The sequence below is a fragment of the Buteo buteo genome, chromosome 1 (genome assembly GCF_964188355.1).
Source record: "Buteo buteo chromosome 1, bButBut1.hap1.1, whole genome shotgun sequence".
Classification (NCBI taxonomy): Eukaryota; Metazoa; Chordata; class Aves; order Accipitriformes; family Accipitridae; genus Buteo; species Buteo buteo.
In genome coordinates, this window is record NC_134171.1 from 67,457,179 (window position 1) to 67,470,396 (window position 13,218).

At 42.1% G+C, this 13,218-nt stretch overlaps 1 protein-coding gene across 1 annotated transcript in view; it reads left to right on the plus strand.

Annotated features, from left to right (window-relative positions):
• Positions 1–238: 238 nt before the first annotated feature.
• The window catches only part of CDS1 (CDP-diacylglycerol synthase 1), a 37,079-nt gene continuing 24,099 nt past the window's right edge, over positions 239–13,218 (plus strand). Inside the window, exons 1-3 of the mRNA XM_075023377.1 lie at positions 239–343; positions 8,529–8,656; positions 12,272–12,368. Coding sequence (XP_074879478.1) covers positions 263–343; positions 8,529–8,656; positions 12,272–12,368 — 306 coding nt within the window. The 5' untranslated portion in view covers positions 239–262. The remainder of the gene's footprint in view (positions 344–8,528; positions 8,657–12,271; positions 12,369–13,218) is intronic.

Here is a 13,218-nt window from a genome sequence, read left to right on the forward strand (position 1 = left end):
TCCGGCCTCGCCCCCGAGCTGTGGCGGCGGCGTCCGCAGCGAGAGCGCCCCCCTCCCCGGGGGGGGGGGTATAGCGCCAGGCTTCTCAGAGAAGGAGAAGGAGGAAGAGGAGGAGGAGGAGGAGGAGGAGGAGGAGGAGGAGGCGGCGGCGGCGGCGGCGGCCGGGCTCCGCGGCGCGGCCTCCGCGCCCTCCCCGTCCCGATTGGCCCGGCCCCGCCTGCTCCCGCTCGCCGCTGGGTGGGCGTTGGGCTCCCGCGACGCGATGTCGGCGCGGCGGCGGAGGGCGGCCGCCGACGAGAAGGAGAAGGAGGAGGAGGAGGAGGAGGAGGCGGGGAGCGACAAGGTGAGGGCGCGAGGCCGGTGGCCGTTGGGGCCGGTGCGCGGGTGCGCGCGGCTCCCGCTCCGCGCGGGGAGGGGAGGGGCGGGGGCCGGGGAGCGGCGCTGCCCCCCCCCCCCCGACCCCCCCCCCCCCGGGATCGCCGGGCCCCGACTGCGACGCGCGTGGGGCGCCACGCTGCGCCCCTCGCCTCGGAGAGCCATCCTTCCCCCGCCCCTCCCCGCGCTGTAGCGCTGCCGTTCGTCCTGCGCGGCGGGAGCGGCGAGCGGGCGGCGCGCCAAGTGGCCTCAGCGCCCGGTGCGCCGGCCTTAGGGGCCCACGCGTGTCCACCACCCACCCACCCACCCCCGGCGAGACTGAAAGGAGAGCGTCCCGTTTCGTCTCCGGGCCCGCAGCAAAAGCTGAACGCCGTCGACCCGTGAGGCTGTGTGTTGGGGTTCACCCCTTGCCGAAGTAGCTGGGCCGGGCAGAGAGCGTGCTTCGGCGTGGTTGTGCCAGTGGCAGCACGGAAGCAAACCCGGAATGGTGATCTGCTCCGCTTAAAGGCTGTGTCAGCACTCGCCCAGAAACTGTTTCTGTTTTATGGCCTTTTAAGTGATAGGCATTCACCTCTGGCCCGGGAAGGACTTACAGTATAACATTTCTGCTAAGGCAGGAGGTTTTCGAAATACTATGTCTATGCATCAGGTTCATTATAGTGGCAAAACAGCCACCGTGCTGTTCTTTTGTTTGCTGTGGAGTTAAGGCTTATCTCTACAAAAGCTAAGCACATCATGGTTGCTAATTGTCTGAATAAAATGAAAGAGATGTTCTCATTTTGGTAACTGGAATTAAAAAGAAAAAAAAAAAAGCTTTCTGATGGCTACATTGAGTTCGCAATACATGGTGGAGGGCTCCCGAATTGGTGACTATTTAAACCTGCATGGATTCGAAGATGCAGAGTGTGCAGTCTGCTTTAGGTGTTGTCGCAAGGAACTGGAAAGTGAAACTTGATAGTCGTTTTTTATTCTGCGCTTTGGTTGCATGAACTCAAAGCCAATGAACTTGAAAATTTGCAGTACTGTGCTGCGTTGAGGGCTTGTGATCAAATGAGGTAATGTTTAGACTATAGCTGTGCAGAGAGTATTCCTCTCTAGATGAGAAATAACTTTTAAACATGATTTCCTGTAGCAGTGTGCTCAAAAAGCTGTTTTTCTGTAGCGTTGTTCAGGTTTGCTTTATTTTGTAGGCTAAGCTCATTTCTGAGGTGCACAGTGAGCCGCCTTCAAAGAAATCTTCCTGTTCAAAGCCTCTACTTGCTGGATCTCAAAAGTGTACACCTAAAACTTGCTAACATTATTCTTGGTTTACCTGCGTGATTTCCAGAGATGAAAACGCTGTGCTTGCCTATGGGCCTACTGCGCTTTTACTTTAGCTGCTCAACAGTCCAGTGTTTCATGCAGTTTCAGATATGTGGAAACGGGAAGGACTCTGCTGTTGTGTATGCAGCTAGGATGTTGGTTACAGGAGATACATTTCAATACACATACATTTATGATGATTGCTTGAACTGTTACATATGGAAAGCCTTTTCCACCACACAGAAGACTTTTTGATGGATTATTTGGGGGACCCTTCTTGTTCCCATTAAGAGTTGTCCAACCTATGTGCAATATGCACAGTACCGGTGACTCTTGTTGTGGCTCACAAGTAACGTTAAGGATCAATTATATATATTAAGCTGTCTTCAGTGTTGGTAACTATAAAGATAAACCAGCATTTTGTACTGAGTTTTCTATCAATGGGTCACAGTTTGGGTGTCTGTTTTGAATATGAGTATAGAGGTAATGTCTGCTGTAGGTGATTTGATGGGAAGCATCTGGTCATCTGGATTCACAGATGCCACATTATATGCCTTCTTAGATGGTTGTCTTTATGCTCTACCTCGTCTGACCTTTACAACAAGTGGATCCCTTATTGTCCTTTGGCCATTTTGAGATGACCTATTTGGCGTGGTAGTTGCGTATTTGGACCCAAAACTTGTTCTTTTGTTCATAACTACTCAGGATGGCCATGATGCAGTGGGTTTCCGCTGCTTCCTAGTACACAGCTCAGAAACATCACCCTCTTCCTCACTTGTAATGAAGGAGAAAACTTGGTTGTCTCTTTTCATATGGTAACTGCTTTGTGCTGCTTCTGCTCTTGTTGACCCAATTAACTCAGACTTCCAGATATGTAAAGGTGACATGCTTTAATGTACTTCATTTGCCCAAGTGGAGAAGCGCTCTGTGTTTGCTGAAGAACTCCACGAACACTAAATATGTCTGGAAGGTTTTATCTTTTCTACTTTTAGTCCTGTTTTCAGTATGTAATCTGATACTTCTCATGTTATGCTTACTATGTGCATAGATATTAATTTCCTACTGAATTTACGTGAAGCTGGATTTTTTCTCATTTGTGTGGGTTTTTACCACTAACTGGAAACAACTGGTAGCCATTTCTACATCCATATCATTTCAAATAAAAGTTAACTTCCCTGGTTTTGTATGAAGCAATATGGTATGCCCTTTGTGAAGCTCCTTCTTGAAGTTCCCAAGCTCTGCAAGTCTTGGTGTCTTCAATTGCTCACTAGCTTGTTGAGCTGATGGCTTTTTGCAAAATTCCCTTGAACATGCCCTTGCCCCGTAGGGCTTTGCAATTTCATAAGTTTGTTGTTTCTTTGCGTTGCCCTGTGCATGCAGGAGTGATTTTTTTTGGTAGTCCCTTTCTTATTTGCTGCTGCTTGCCCTGGACACTTTTTTCCTAAGAATGTCTTGTCATGGTGCCTTCATAAATACTCTGTGGCCCTTGGGAGCAAAAGGAATGGTTTGGCATTCAAATACTTAATATTTATAAGTCAGTTAAAGTTTTAGAGATTGATCTGTGTGTGTTCATGCTTCTTTTAAAATTCCAGTTGTTTGCATTCTTTACTAATGTTGTGGTTTAACCCCAGCCAGCAACTAGGCACCACGCAGCCGTTCACTCACACTCTGCCCTCCGCACCCCCCGCAGTGGGATGGGGGAGAGAATTGGAAGGAAGAAGGTAAAACTTGTGGGTTGAGATAAGAACAGTTTAATACAACAGAAAGGGAGAAACTAATAATTATAATAATAACAACAGTAATAATAATAAAAGGATTGGAATGTACAAAACAAGTGATGCACAGTGCAATTGCTCACCACTTGCACAGTTAGTTCCCGAGAGTGATCTGTCCCCCAGGCCAACTCCCCCCAGTTTATATACTAGGCATGACGTCACATGGTATGGAATATCCCTTTGGCCAGTTTGGGTCAGGTGTCCTGGCTGTGTCCCCTCCCAACTTCTTGTGCCCCTCCAGCCTTCTTGCTGGCTGGGCATGAGAAGCTGAAAAGTCCTTGACTTAGTCTAAACACTACTTAGCAAAAACTGAAAACATCAGTGTGTTATCAACATTCTTCTCATACTGAATCCAAAACATAACGCTATACCAGCTACTAGAGAGACAATTAACTCTATCCCAGCCAAAACCAGGACAGTTGACCATTTCCAAACCTCTTGTTTTCTTGGAAGTGGTGAATTAGTACTAATGCAGGTAGTAAAAGTTCTGTAGGTTTTGGTCTTTGATTCAGTGTGTGCAGTTCTCTCACTTGTGTTTTTGCATATGTCAGGCTTTAAGAGTTCGGAAAAAAAGGTTTCATTATTCAGGATCTTCTGACACTTTGATATCTTGACTTCAGGGGAAGGTATCAAGGTACATCTAATTAAATATGCTACCATGTGGTCTAACTGAACTGTTGACTTCATTGTAAACCTTATGGGGCAGACTGCAGACAAGTCAAAGCTGAAGGAGAAAACTTAAGTAACACACAGGTAAAATGACAGTAATTAAGTTCATTTGCTTGCTAACTTTTTTCACATAAGATGTTGTAAAATGTCTTCATTTTCTCAGTTGCTCTTTGTGTAGATGCTGCATTCTCCAAGAAAAACCATAGCTGCTCTCTACTTGGGAGTTCCTTATTGTGTCCTGGAAAAACATGCAGTACAAGTAAAATATTGCAAGTGCCTTTGTAACTAGAATAATTCGTGTGTGTGGTTCACTCGGCACGTGTTAATTGTAGTGGAGGACGTGTGGTACAAAACAACAATTCAGATGCGTATGTCCTTTTAGATGATGAAAGGTTGACATGTCTCTTTTTTTCTGCATGACACATGGCTGTATTCTGGTAGCTGTTGCAAAGTAGCCAGTAAGCAGAAATCCACATGGAAGCTTAATTTGTGGCAAGATGTCACATATTCTGAAATCCTGTTAAGGAGGCTCAGGCTCTTGACTGTTTGAATTCCTCCTTTGTATGGCCAAGTATTTGTGGTCTTGTACAGAAGATTTAGCCTAAGGATGAAAGTCTTGTCTTTAAGAACACCAAAATTAAAACAAAACAAACCCCCGCAACTAAATAAACCTTTGTCTCGCGGTACTTTGGAAATGATGAAAACTGACGAGCATTGTAGTGTGTTAGATAGGCATGTTTTTTATGTGCTGAGCTGTTTGTAGCATGTGAATAACTGTCATGTTTGCCTTCTTCCCTGTACTTGTTAGGCCTGCATCATCTCAGCCTTGTTGGACTTGTATTCTATGAGCTGATCAGATAGGTTCTCTTGAATGAACATGTGCCTTCAAATGAAGAGAAGCAAGGCAGTGACCTCATTGCAACATCTATCCATTACAGACACTTGGGATGTGAATCAAGGAGATGGGAGTGGCACACATTCTGCATGTAAAAGGCTCTGTCACCTGCAGTTTGAGAACTCTGAAAAAAAATGAAAACACCTTGATCAAACGCTTAATTTGGAGTTGGGTTTGAAAGGTGTCTTAGTCACTTAGGACAGTACAACTTATGCTGTTTTCAATTAACCTTTGAAAACCTTGTAAATACCTGCTGATGGTATGAAACCCATGGCATTTCAATTAATACCCCTTGCAGGACCTTGTCGTTACTGTGTGTTCAGCTTGGCCAAATCCCAAACCTGAAGAACAGGAGAGGAAAGGGCTGCTTGGTTTTATATTGAACTCCAAAACTGCTTCTACAAGGTCAAGCTGAAGTAGCAAGACTCTTGATTTTTTTTGTTTTGTTTTGAGGATTTTGATAGTGATTAGCTTAGTGTTTACTTCCATAATGATTGTTTTTATTCATGGCTATGAACTGGAACATTTGTAATCAATCATGTAAAATAATTAAGAAAACCATTAGCAAGAAAGACTTGTCCCCCAGTGATGGGGTTCTCTAAGCACTTCATGATGCAGAAGACAATTAAGTAGCTTTTGGTGAACAACTTCCTCTTTGGCTTCTGACTTTGTAAACTAAACACCTTATTCAGGAAATGGTTGTGGCCATTATAGCAATTAAATGGAAAATCAAGTGTTCAAAGTAATTTTTGAGGTATGTTACAAAGGGAAGTTGAAGATATTTGGGGGGTTGTCTCCCACTGGTTATTGTAACAACGTAAAGCTAAAAAAATGACCAAATGCACCAAGTTCTATGCAGCTTGCAGGTTGCACCAGCCAAGCTCCCAGTAGCAGCAGTATGAAGCATGAGCTACTGAAAAACACATTGGATAAACACAGACTCCTTCTTGAAGGCGTTCAGATACTCTGAAAAATGCCATGCACCTGTGAATTCAGATGTTGGAAATAGCAAATCTAAAACATTGCTTCTAATGAGGTTTGTAAGTGACAGTTGTGTGTTAAATATCAGAGGGATAAAGCTAATTATGATTTTTTTTTTTTTTAATTTTTAAGCACCAGTTGAGTATGGAAGCATCTTCTGCAATACCAAAAGCCCAAAAATGGAACAAAAAAAGTTTAGGGGTATTCTTAGTTGAGAGTGCTTAAAAGAGAGAACATCTTTGCTATGTGCAAGCAGGGATAAATAATAAAGACATTAAGTCGTGGTCTTAGGGCTGGCATTACTGTCTATCATCTGCACAGTGAGTAGTGTCTTCTAGAACTGTACAGACAGCTTGCTGCACTCCAGCACATGTCACAGTAGTTGGAACATGGCTTTGGGATCCCCCAATTGCATCTATAATTTATTTCCTCAGCTATGGTACAACACTATGAGAAATATCTCTAAATAACAGGGTTGCAAGCACAGTAATTTTTTATTTATTTATGTGCTTTTTCAGGTGTTCTACAGACTTTCCAAAGTCTGGACCACAGTTGGCATATTTGCTTTTCTTACTTGTATCAGTTATATGCAATGTCTGCCTAATAATTATTCAACTGTGGGGTTTCAAGGAATAGGGAAAGCATTGATCGTGTTTTTCAAAGAAGCAAATGTTGTAAAATCCATTCAAGAATTTCATCTTGGGCACGTGTGTGGGACATAAAAGGAATGAGAAAAACACAGGCCTAACGTGTTAAAAAAAACAGAATTGCTTTTCCTGTCGCTACCCGTTTTCCTTGTGCATGTTTATAGCGTCAGCTCACCGTCTCGGGTTCTGCAAAGGTCAAAACAACTTAAAAATTGAGAGGATGGTGTTTTTTTCCCTCGGAGTAGCGTCCCTGGAGGGTCCGAGGGGAGAGCACAGCGCCGCAGCAGCACCCTGGTCAGCTCCCGGGGCCGGGGCCAGACCCCCAGCCCCTCCCCGCCGCCGCTGCGGCGCAGCCTCCGGGCATCCAGGGCTTCCTCCTTCGGACGGCGAGGCTTGAAAAGCCTTCTCTTTTCCACCCGCGTCGTTTGCAAAGGTCAGTCACTGAGGCAATGGTTACACTGAAGTGTAGCTTCCTGGAAAAGGCCAACGGATTGAGAGGAAAAGGCTACAGCCTGTAAGCAGAGTAACCTTGCGATGGCCGGGATGGGAGGCCCCCTTAGTTCTGTGGTGTCTTGTGGAGGAGGCAAGAGGGAGGATATATCTCTGCCGTCTTCCAAAATGCCCGAACTACTTAGAACAAGGGAAGAAAATATTGTTAAGGAAAAGTAGGAAAGAAAAGCAGTCATGTTCATGGAAGCAGATTAAGAAGAAAGAACCAAGATCTGCGATGAGGAAGTTGGAAAGAGAGGGCGGCTGAGAAATAGCAATATAGCAGTGGTGAGAAAAGTTTTCAAGCGTGGTTACTTCACAGTCCCAAGAGCTGTTAAGAACTGATGAACCTGAGGTAGCAGGGTGGGCTGGAAGCTGTTTGGGATTGTAAGGACGTGAGGCAAGTCAGGGAGGTCGGGAGGAAATTCAGGTCTCAAGAGAGCCAGACACTGAACTAGAGACAGCTCTCTGCCTTACTGCTGCACCAGGGCTGAGCGCAGCCTTCTGACTCCCTGCAGTTGTGTTTGTAACATTACGACGAGTGAACTGAATCAACAGCACCCTTAGTGTTGGCTTTAACTGAGGGAAAAATAGTCATGACCGTCTACTCTGACCGTTGGTGACAATTTGTACATTGTCACCAAAATATGTACTGCCTATTTTGCATTTGGGTTAGACACACAGTCTGTCTAGATGATGTCTTCCTGAGTGGTCATTAGTGAATACTGAAGAAACAACTGCAGTGTTGGAGTCATACAAGAAATTATTCTGAGTAATACTGTGTCCATAGGACACTTGGTGACTTCACAGTTTTGTTTTGGGTCATTCTTTTCGAGCTAGAGGGTTCAAGTCCTAGCATATGTATGTATGAGACTGTGCTAGCAACCTCTTTGCATTGTACAAAGGCACTGTTTTTTCATGCATTCCATTTCCTTTTTTTTCTTAATGTGACAGTAAACCACCAGAAGACCCTTATCCTTATTCCATAAAAGGTTAGTCTGAGATGTAGGTAAGGGAATGTGTTAGAGGGTTGGGGATTTCTGTTAAACTCACGTGTTCTCTGTCAGCTGTAGTATTTCTGGAAACATATATTGTCATGCTTATGTACATGGGTTGAAAAAATGCCTAGAATGTGAAGTTTCCTGAGCACAACAGGTAATGTCACAACATCTGAGTACTGGCCTTCTTATAAACATTTATTGGGATACATTTGTCTCCTACAACATCGACAGTTTCACTAGTACAGCATTGTTGTCTTTTTAGAAAGTAATGTAGATATTATCAGTTCCTAAAGTAATGTTTATGACTCTGAATACTATTTTTTGACATGATAACTAATAATCTTGCATATTGTGTTTGTTTTCTTTTTTTTTTCTTCTTCTTTTTTTTCCATAGGAAGTGGATTTGGAAGAAAGACTTGGTGAGTTGGATCTTAGAAGTGATTCAGATGTTCCTGATGTTCCTCCACCAACAGACAGCACTCCAGAAATCCTCAAAAGGGCTTTGTCAGGCTTGTCTGCCAGGTATAGTAAAACAAACAGCTCTCAAATTTGATAGCTGTTGGCTCAAATTCTTACAGATTATGTTGCAGTTTTAATTCTTACAGATTGTACTGCAGTTTTAAATATCATATGATACACATGACAATTCAAGGATAAATTTTTACTGGATATCATTGATTCATTTATGCTTTTATAGTCCCTTCAGTGTAATATTTTTTGCATATACCTGAAGATTGCCCATTGCATGCATTTCCAAGTCAGCTGCTGCAATGTTTAGCTACGGTTTACGTAAACATTTGCCATTGCTCAGTCTGAGCATTGCAATAAAATGGGCTAAAGAATAGTCACTGGGTTTGATATCTAGAACAACTATTTCTAGGGGTTATAATAAACTGATTTCCTATATCCAAGGTTAAGGGTGGGCGGTATTTGTGCATAAATGAAAAGGGAAGAAGTATCAATTCTCTCGGTGAGCTTTGCTAGCTTTTTGTGACAGCATTTCCACTTCTAAATAATTTTTATTTACAGTTAAATACAATATAGCTTTTCTTTTCATACTTTTTAAACAATGTTTAATTTTTTCCTGCTATCTCCTTTCAAACCTAGGTTTCTGCCTTCAAGCCCTGTTCACAGGAGCTTAAGGGCTAGCAAATGCAGGGGTGTGTGTATGTGTATAGATAGACAGATAATCATGGGGACCTGCATACTCATGGAGGCTAACGAATAAAGTTCCTAGTATAATTTTTTATACAGTCCCTCTACAACACTTGATCAGTCAAACTCTTTTGGAGGTGGCAATTTGCATTACATTTTTTTTCACTAATGCAATGAAAGAGCATTTAGGTGTGTGATAGATCACATACGCACGTTCATTTTACTAGGTAGTTTTTTGGTATCATATATAACTTACATTCAACATGGCAAACCAATACAATGTATATTTTAGACGCAACTTAGGTCTTCCAGGAGTCAGAGGAAGGACCTCCAATCCAGACTACAATTAAAAACTTTCAAATCCTTGTAAAAAAACAAAACAAAACAAAAAAACCCAAAAACATCTCCAGTAGGTATCTCCAATAGCAGCATGAAACTACAGGTTTTTTACTTGCTCCTTTTCTCATCTGTTGTCTGTTTCTTTTGTGATGTCTGGGAGCTATAAACAAACATATTGTTCCCAGGTTTCAAAAAGCATGTTTCTAAACTGCACAGCTGTGAGCAGAATGTGACGTTCTCTACTGCCATCACACTGCAAAGAGTGTCTAGTTCCTATCACTTTCAGAGTTCTCTTACCATGTCAAACGTTGTGGAAGTCTTAGGTTTCCAAATCAGACTTGTTCCAAAGGGCACTTTCATGCTGATACCTCAAAGCCTGCAACTAAGAGACGCAGGTGAAACCTTTCCCGTTTCACGTGCTTGAAATTCTTTATTGGAGTGTTTGCACAAAGGTGCTTTGAGTGCAAAATTAAATTCTTGGTGCTTTATGAATGCTAGATTCAAAATGACCCACTAGTTTAGTAACTGGCAGTCCCACCAGAGCTGTTGTCATAATACATAACATGAGTGAGTTGCACTGTAATTCGCAGAAATACTGTTTCTTTTTGTATTTGGCCTTTAGAGGAAATAGTATCCATAACTTTCCAGTAGGGAGTTAGGATACAATAGTGGCTTCCTAGATTCTGGAGCTTGTTGTCTTTCTTACTGAAGCTATCTTTCCAGTGCTGTGCTTGTCAACACCCTGAAGTTACTATGTGGTATTTTAACATTATTCTTAAGGGAAGTTGAATTCTTCTAAAAGTCTTGCTCGCTATACATATGCCACTAGGAGCAAGCTGCTATTCTGTAGCCCACATCATAGAGGAACATAAAGCATCTGTTATGATTAAGCCTGTTGTGCCTTTGTTCTGATACTTAGGGCAAATCCAGTTAAGTGGCTTTAGCTGCCATTAACCTGCTGATGAATAACATCCTTGAAAATCACATTGATATAGTTGAAGTTTACATTAAAACTGGAGTATGATGCAAAACTAACAGTGGCCCCTGAATCAGGTGTATCTCCTGGTGCAGCAATGAAACACAAGACTGATATAAAACAGAACATTAGGCAGAATATCTTTAAGCTATAGTAGGATTTTCAGTGTTTAGCAGTAACTTATGATATTTGGTTCAGTGTACTTTTAGAGGCAAAATTCCTGAAGGGAAAAACACAGGCAAAAGAGGAGAAAAACTTAATGAAAAGTAATATGAACAATAAAATACAGGCTGTTGACAACTAGAAACATTTTCATGGCAAAGCGGAGCAGGTGATGAGGTTTTTTTAATTTATTTTTTTTAAATGAACTAGGCTCTTGATTTTTTTTCAGAATAGTGGCCTTTGAGGATAGGGTGTTGGTAGTGGCTGTATGTGTGGGAAATAACATTTTGGTTACTCTAGAAATTACAAAAACAAACAAACAAAACCCATCCAGCAGCAAATACTTCCCAGTTGTTTGGGTTTTTTTAAAGACAACTCTTATTTTTTCAAATAAGGCATTTTGCATCTTGAGTACTGTGTTCAGTTTGGGGTCTCTCACCACAAGAAAGACATTGAGGTGCTGTAGCATGTCTGGTGAAGGGTCTAGAGCACAAGTCTTATGAGGAACGGCTGACGGAACTAGGGTTGTTTAATCTGGAGAAAAGGAAGCACAGGGGAGACCTTACTGCTCTCTACAACTACCTGAAAGAAGGTTGTAGCAAGGTGGGTGTCAGTCTCATCTCCAAAGTAACAAGTGATAGGACAAGAGGAAACAGCCTCAAGTTGCACCGGGGGAGGTTTAGATTGGCTAGTAGGAAAAATTTCTTCACCAAAAGGGTTGTCAAGCGTTGAAACAGGCTGCCCAGGGAAGTGGTTGAGTCACCATCCCTGGAGGTATTTAAGACATGTATAGATGCGGCACTTAGGGACACGGTTTAGTGGTGGACTTGGCAGTGTTAAGTTAACAGTTGGTCTGGATGATCTGAAAGGGTCTTTTCCAACCTAAATGATTCTATGGTAACAGGAATTTCTATTCTGGTTTCCTTAAGTAGCCACAAGCAGCTGCAAAGATCTATAAGGGTAAAAGAGTACAGCTAGTTTGACCCCTCATTGTCAGATGTTTTCCTGTCCTGGTTCCGTCCTTTACAAAAGCAAAGGACTCTTTCAATAGATAACCCTCTACCTGGCAAAATAGTTGGTGATCACCTGAGGTTTTTTGACTGTTACTCCACAAAGAATCATATGCTTTTTACCTGGCAGCCTTTCTTTCATATGTAAGTTTTTACATGGCTGGGCACCCATCAGTCTTGCTGATTATGTGATGCTTTTTGAGGGTCCTGATGTATTTTCACAGCAGCTTCAATATGGGATTGATCCAGTTAATTGCAAATGACATTTGGGATGGGGGGAGCATGGGGGAAGAAGAAAGGTGGCTACCTTTAATTCCTTTTACTGTGTACCCTATTTAGTTGGATAGTTGGTTGATTCTGTGTTTCTTGCTATGTGTTTTATTAAGCATGAAAGTTTCTGGAACTCCCACTGTTTCTAATACACTTTAATCTCTAGTTAGTGGCATTTATTTTCATTTATAACTGTGTGCTTTTTAATCTTTTCATTTTAAATAGATGGAAAAATTGGTGGATTCGTGGAATTCTCACTCTAGCTATGATTTCTGTGTTTTTTCTGATCATATACCTGGGATCATTTATGCTGATGCTTCTGGTAAGTTTGTTTAAATACATTCTGCCATACAAGAGTTACTTGATCTCTTCATTCGTCGTGCCTAAGACAGCTAGAAGCAAACTGCACAGACAATTTAGAGCAATTTGTCTATTATTTGTGTAAATGTAAATACTTTTGAAAAACATTGGACAGATTCACAACTAGCCCTTGTGGATTAAGGATTTATATGCTGTAATTAATTTTATTTTTTTAAAGTAGGAATTAAAGTAACTCTAAGAAGTTGAATGATTGTTGCCTTGAAGTTTACTAAACTACTGTCATCCATTTCATTGTCCAGTTCCCATCACCTACTGTTATATTCTTTGAGGTTTGTTTTGAAAAAAACCCCAACAATAAAAAAAAACCCAAAACCAAAGACACAACGGTTTCATTTTTGAGGCTGAGGAAAGCAGGCAGCTCTGGTCTTCTGTCTGTGACTGGCACTGAAAGGCTTTCCTCAGGCAAGCTCTGTTAATTCCCTACTTCTCTACAGGGCTGCCTTGTGGCCTTGGGTTTATCTGTAGAGCGGAGCTACATCCCATTCCAAGGTACAGAGATAAAGTGCATTTTTAGGTTATGAAGTGAAATTATTATTATTAATAATAATAATAGTAATAATCATACACCCTGCATACCCAGTCAGACTATACTGCTTCTTTCCATCATTTTTATTGCAGGTATTTTTATTTAATAATGGTTTAACTGTCTTTCGTGGTCACAGCAAGTAACAGACAGGGATGTGGCTTCTAAAACACTGAAATTGGTACTTCTGGGTAACTGCTTTGATTTTTTGCTCTAAGTTTGTTTAACTGTCAAGATGTGATTTTACTTTTTTTCATGGCATCCTGTG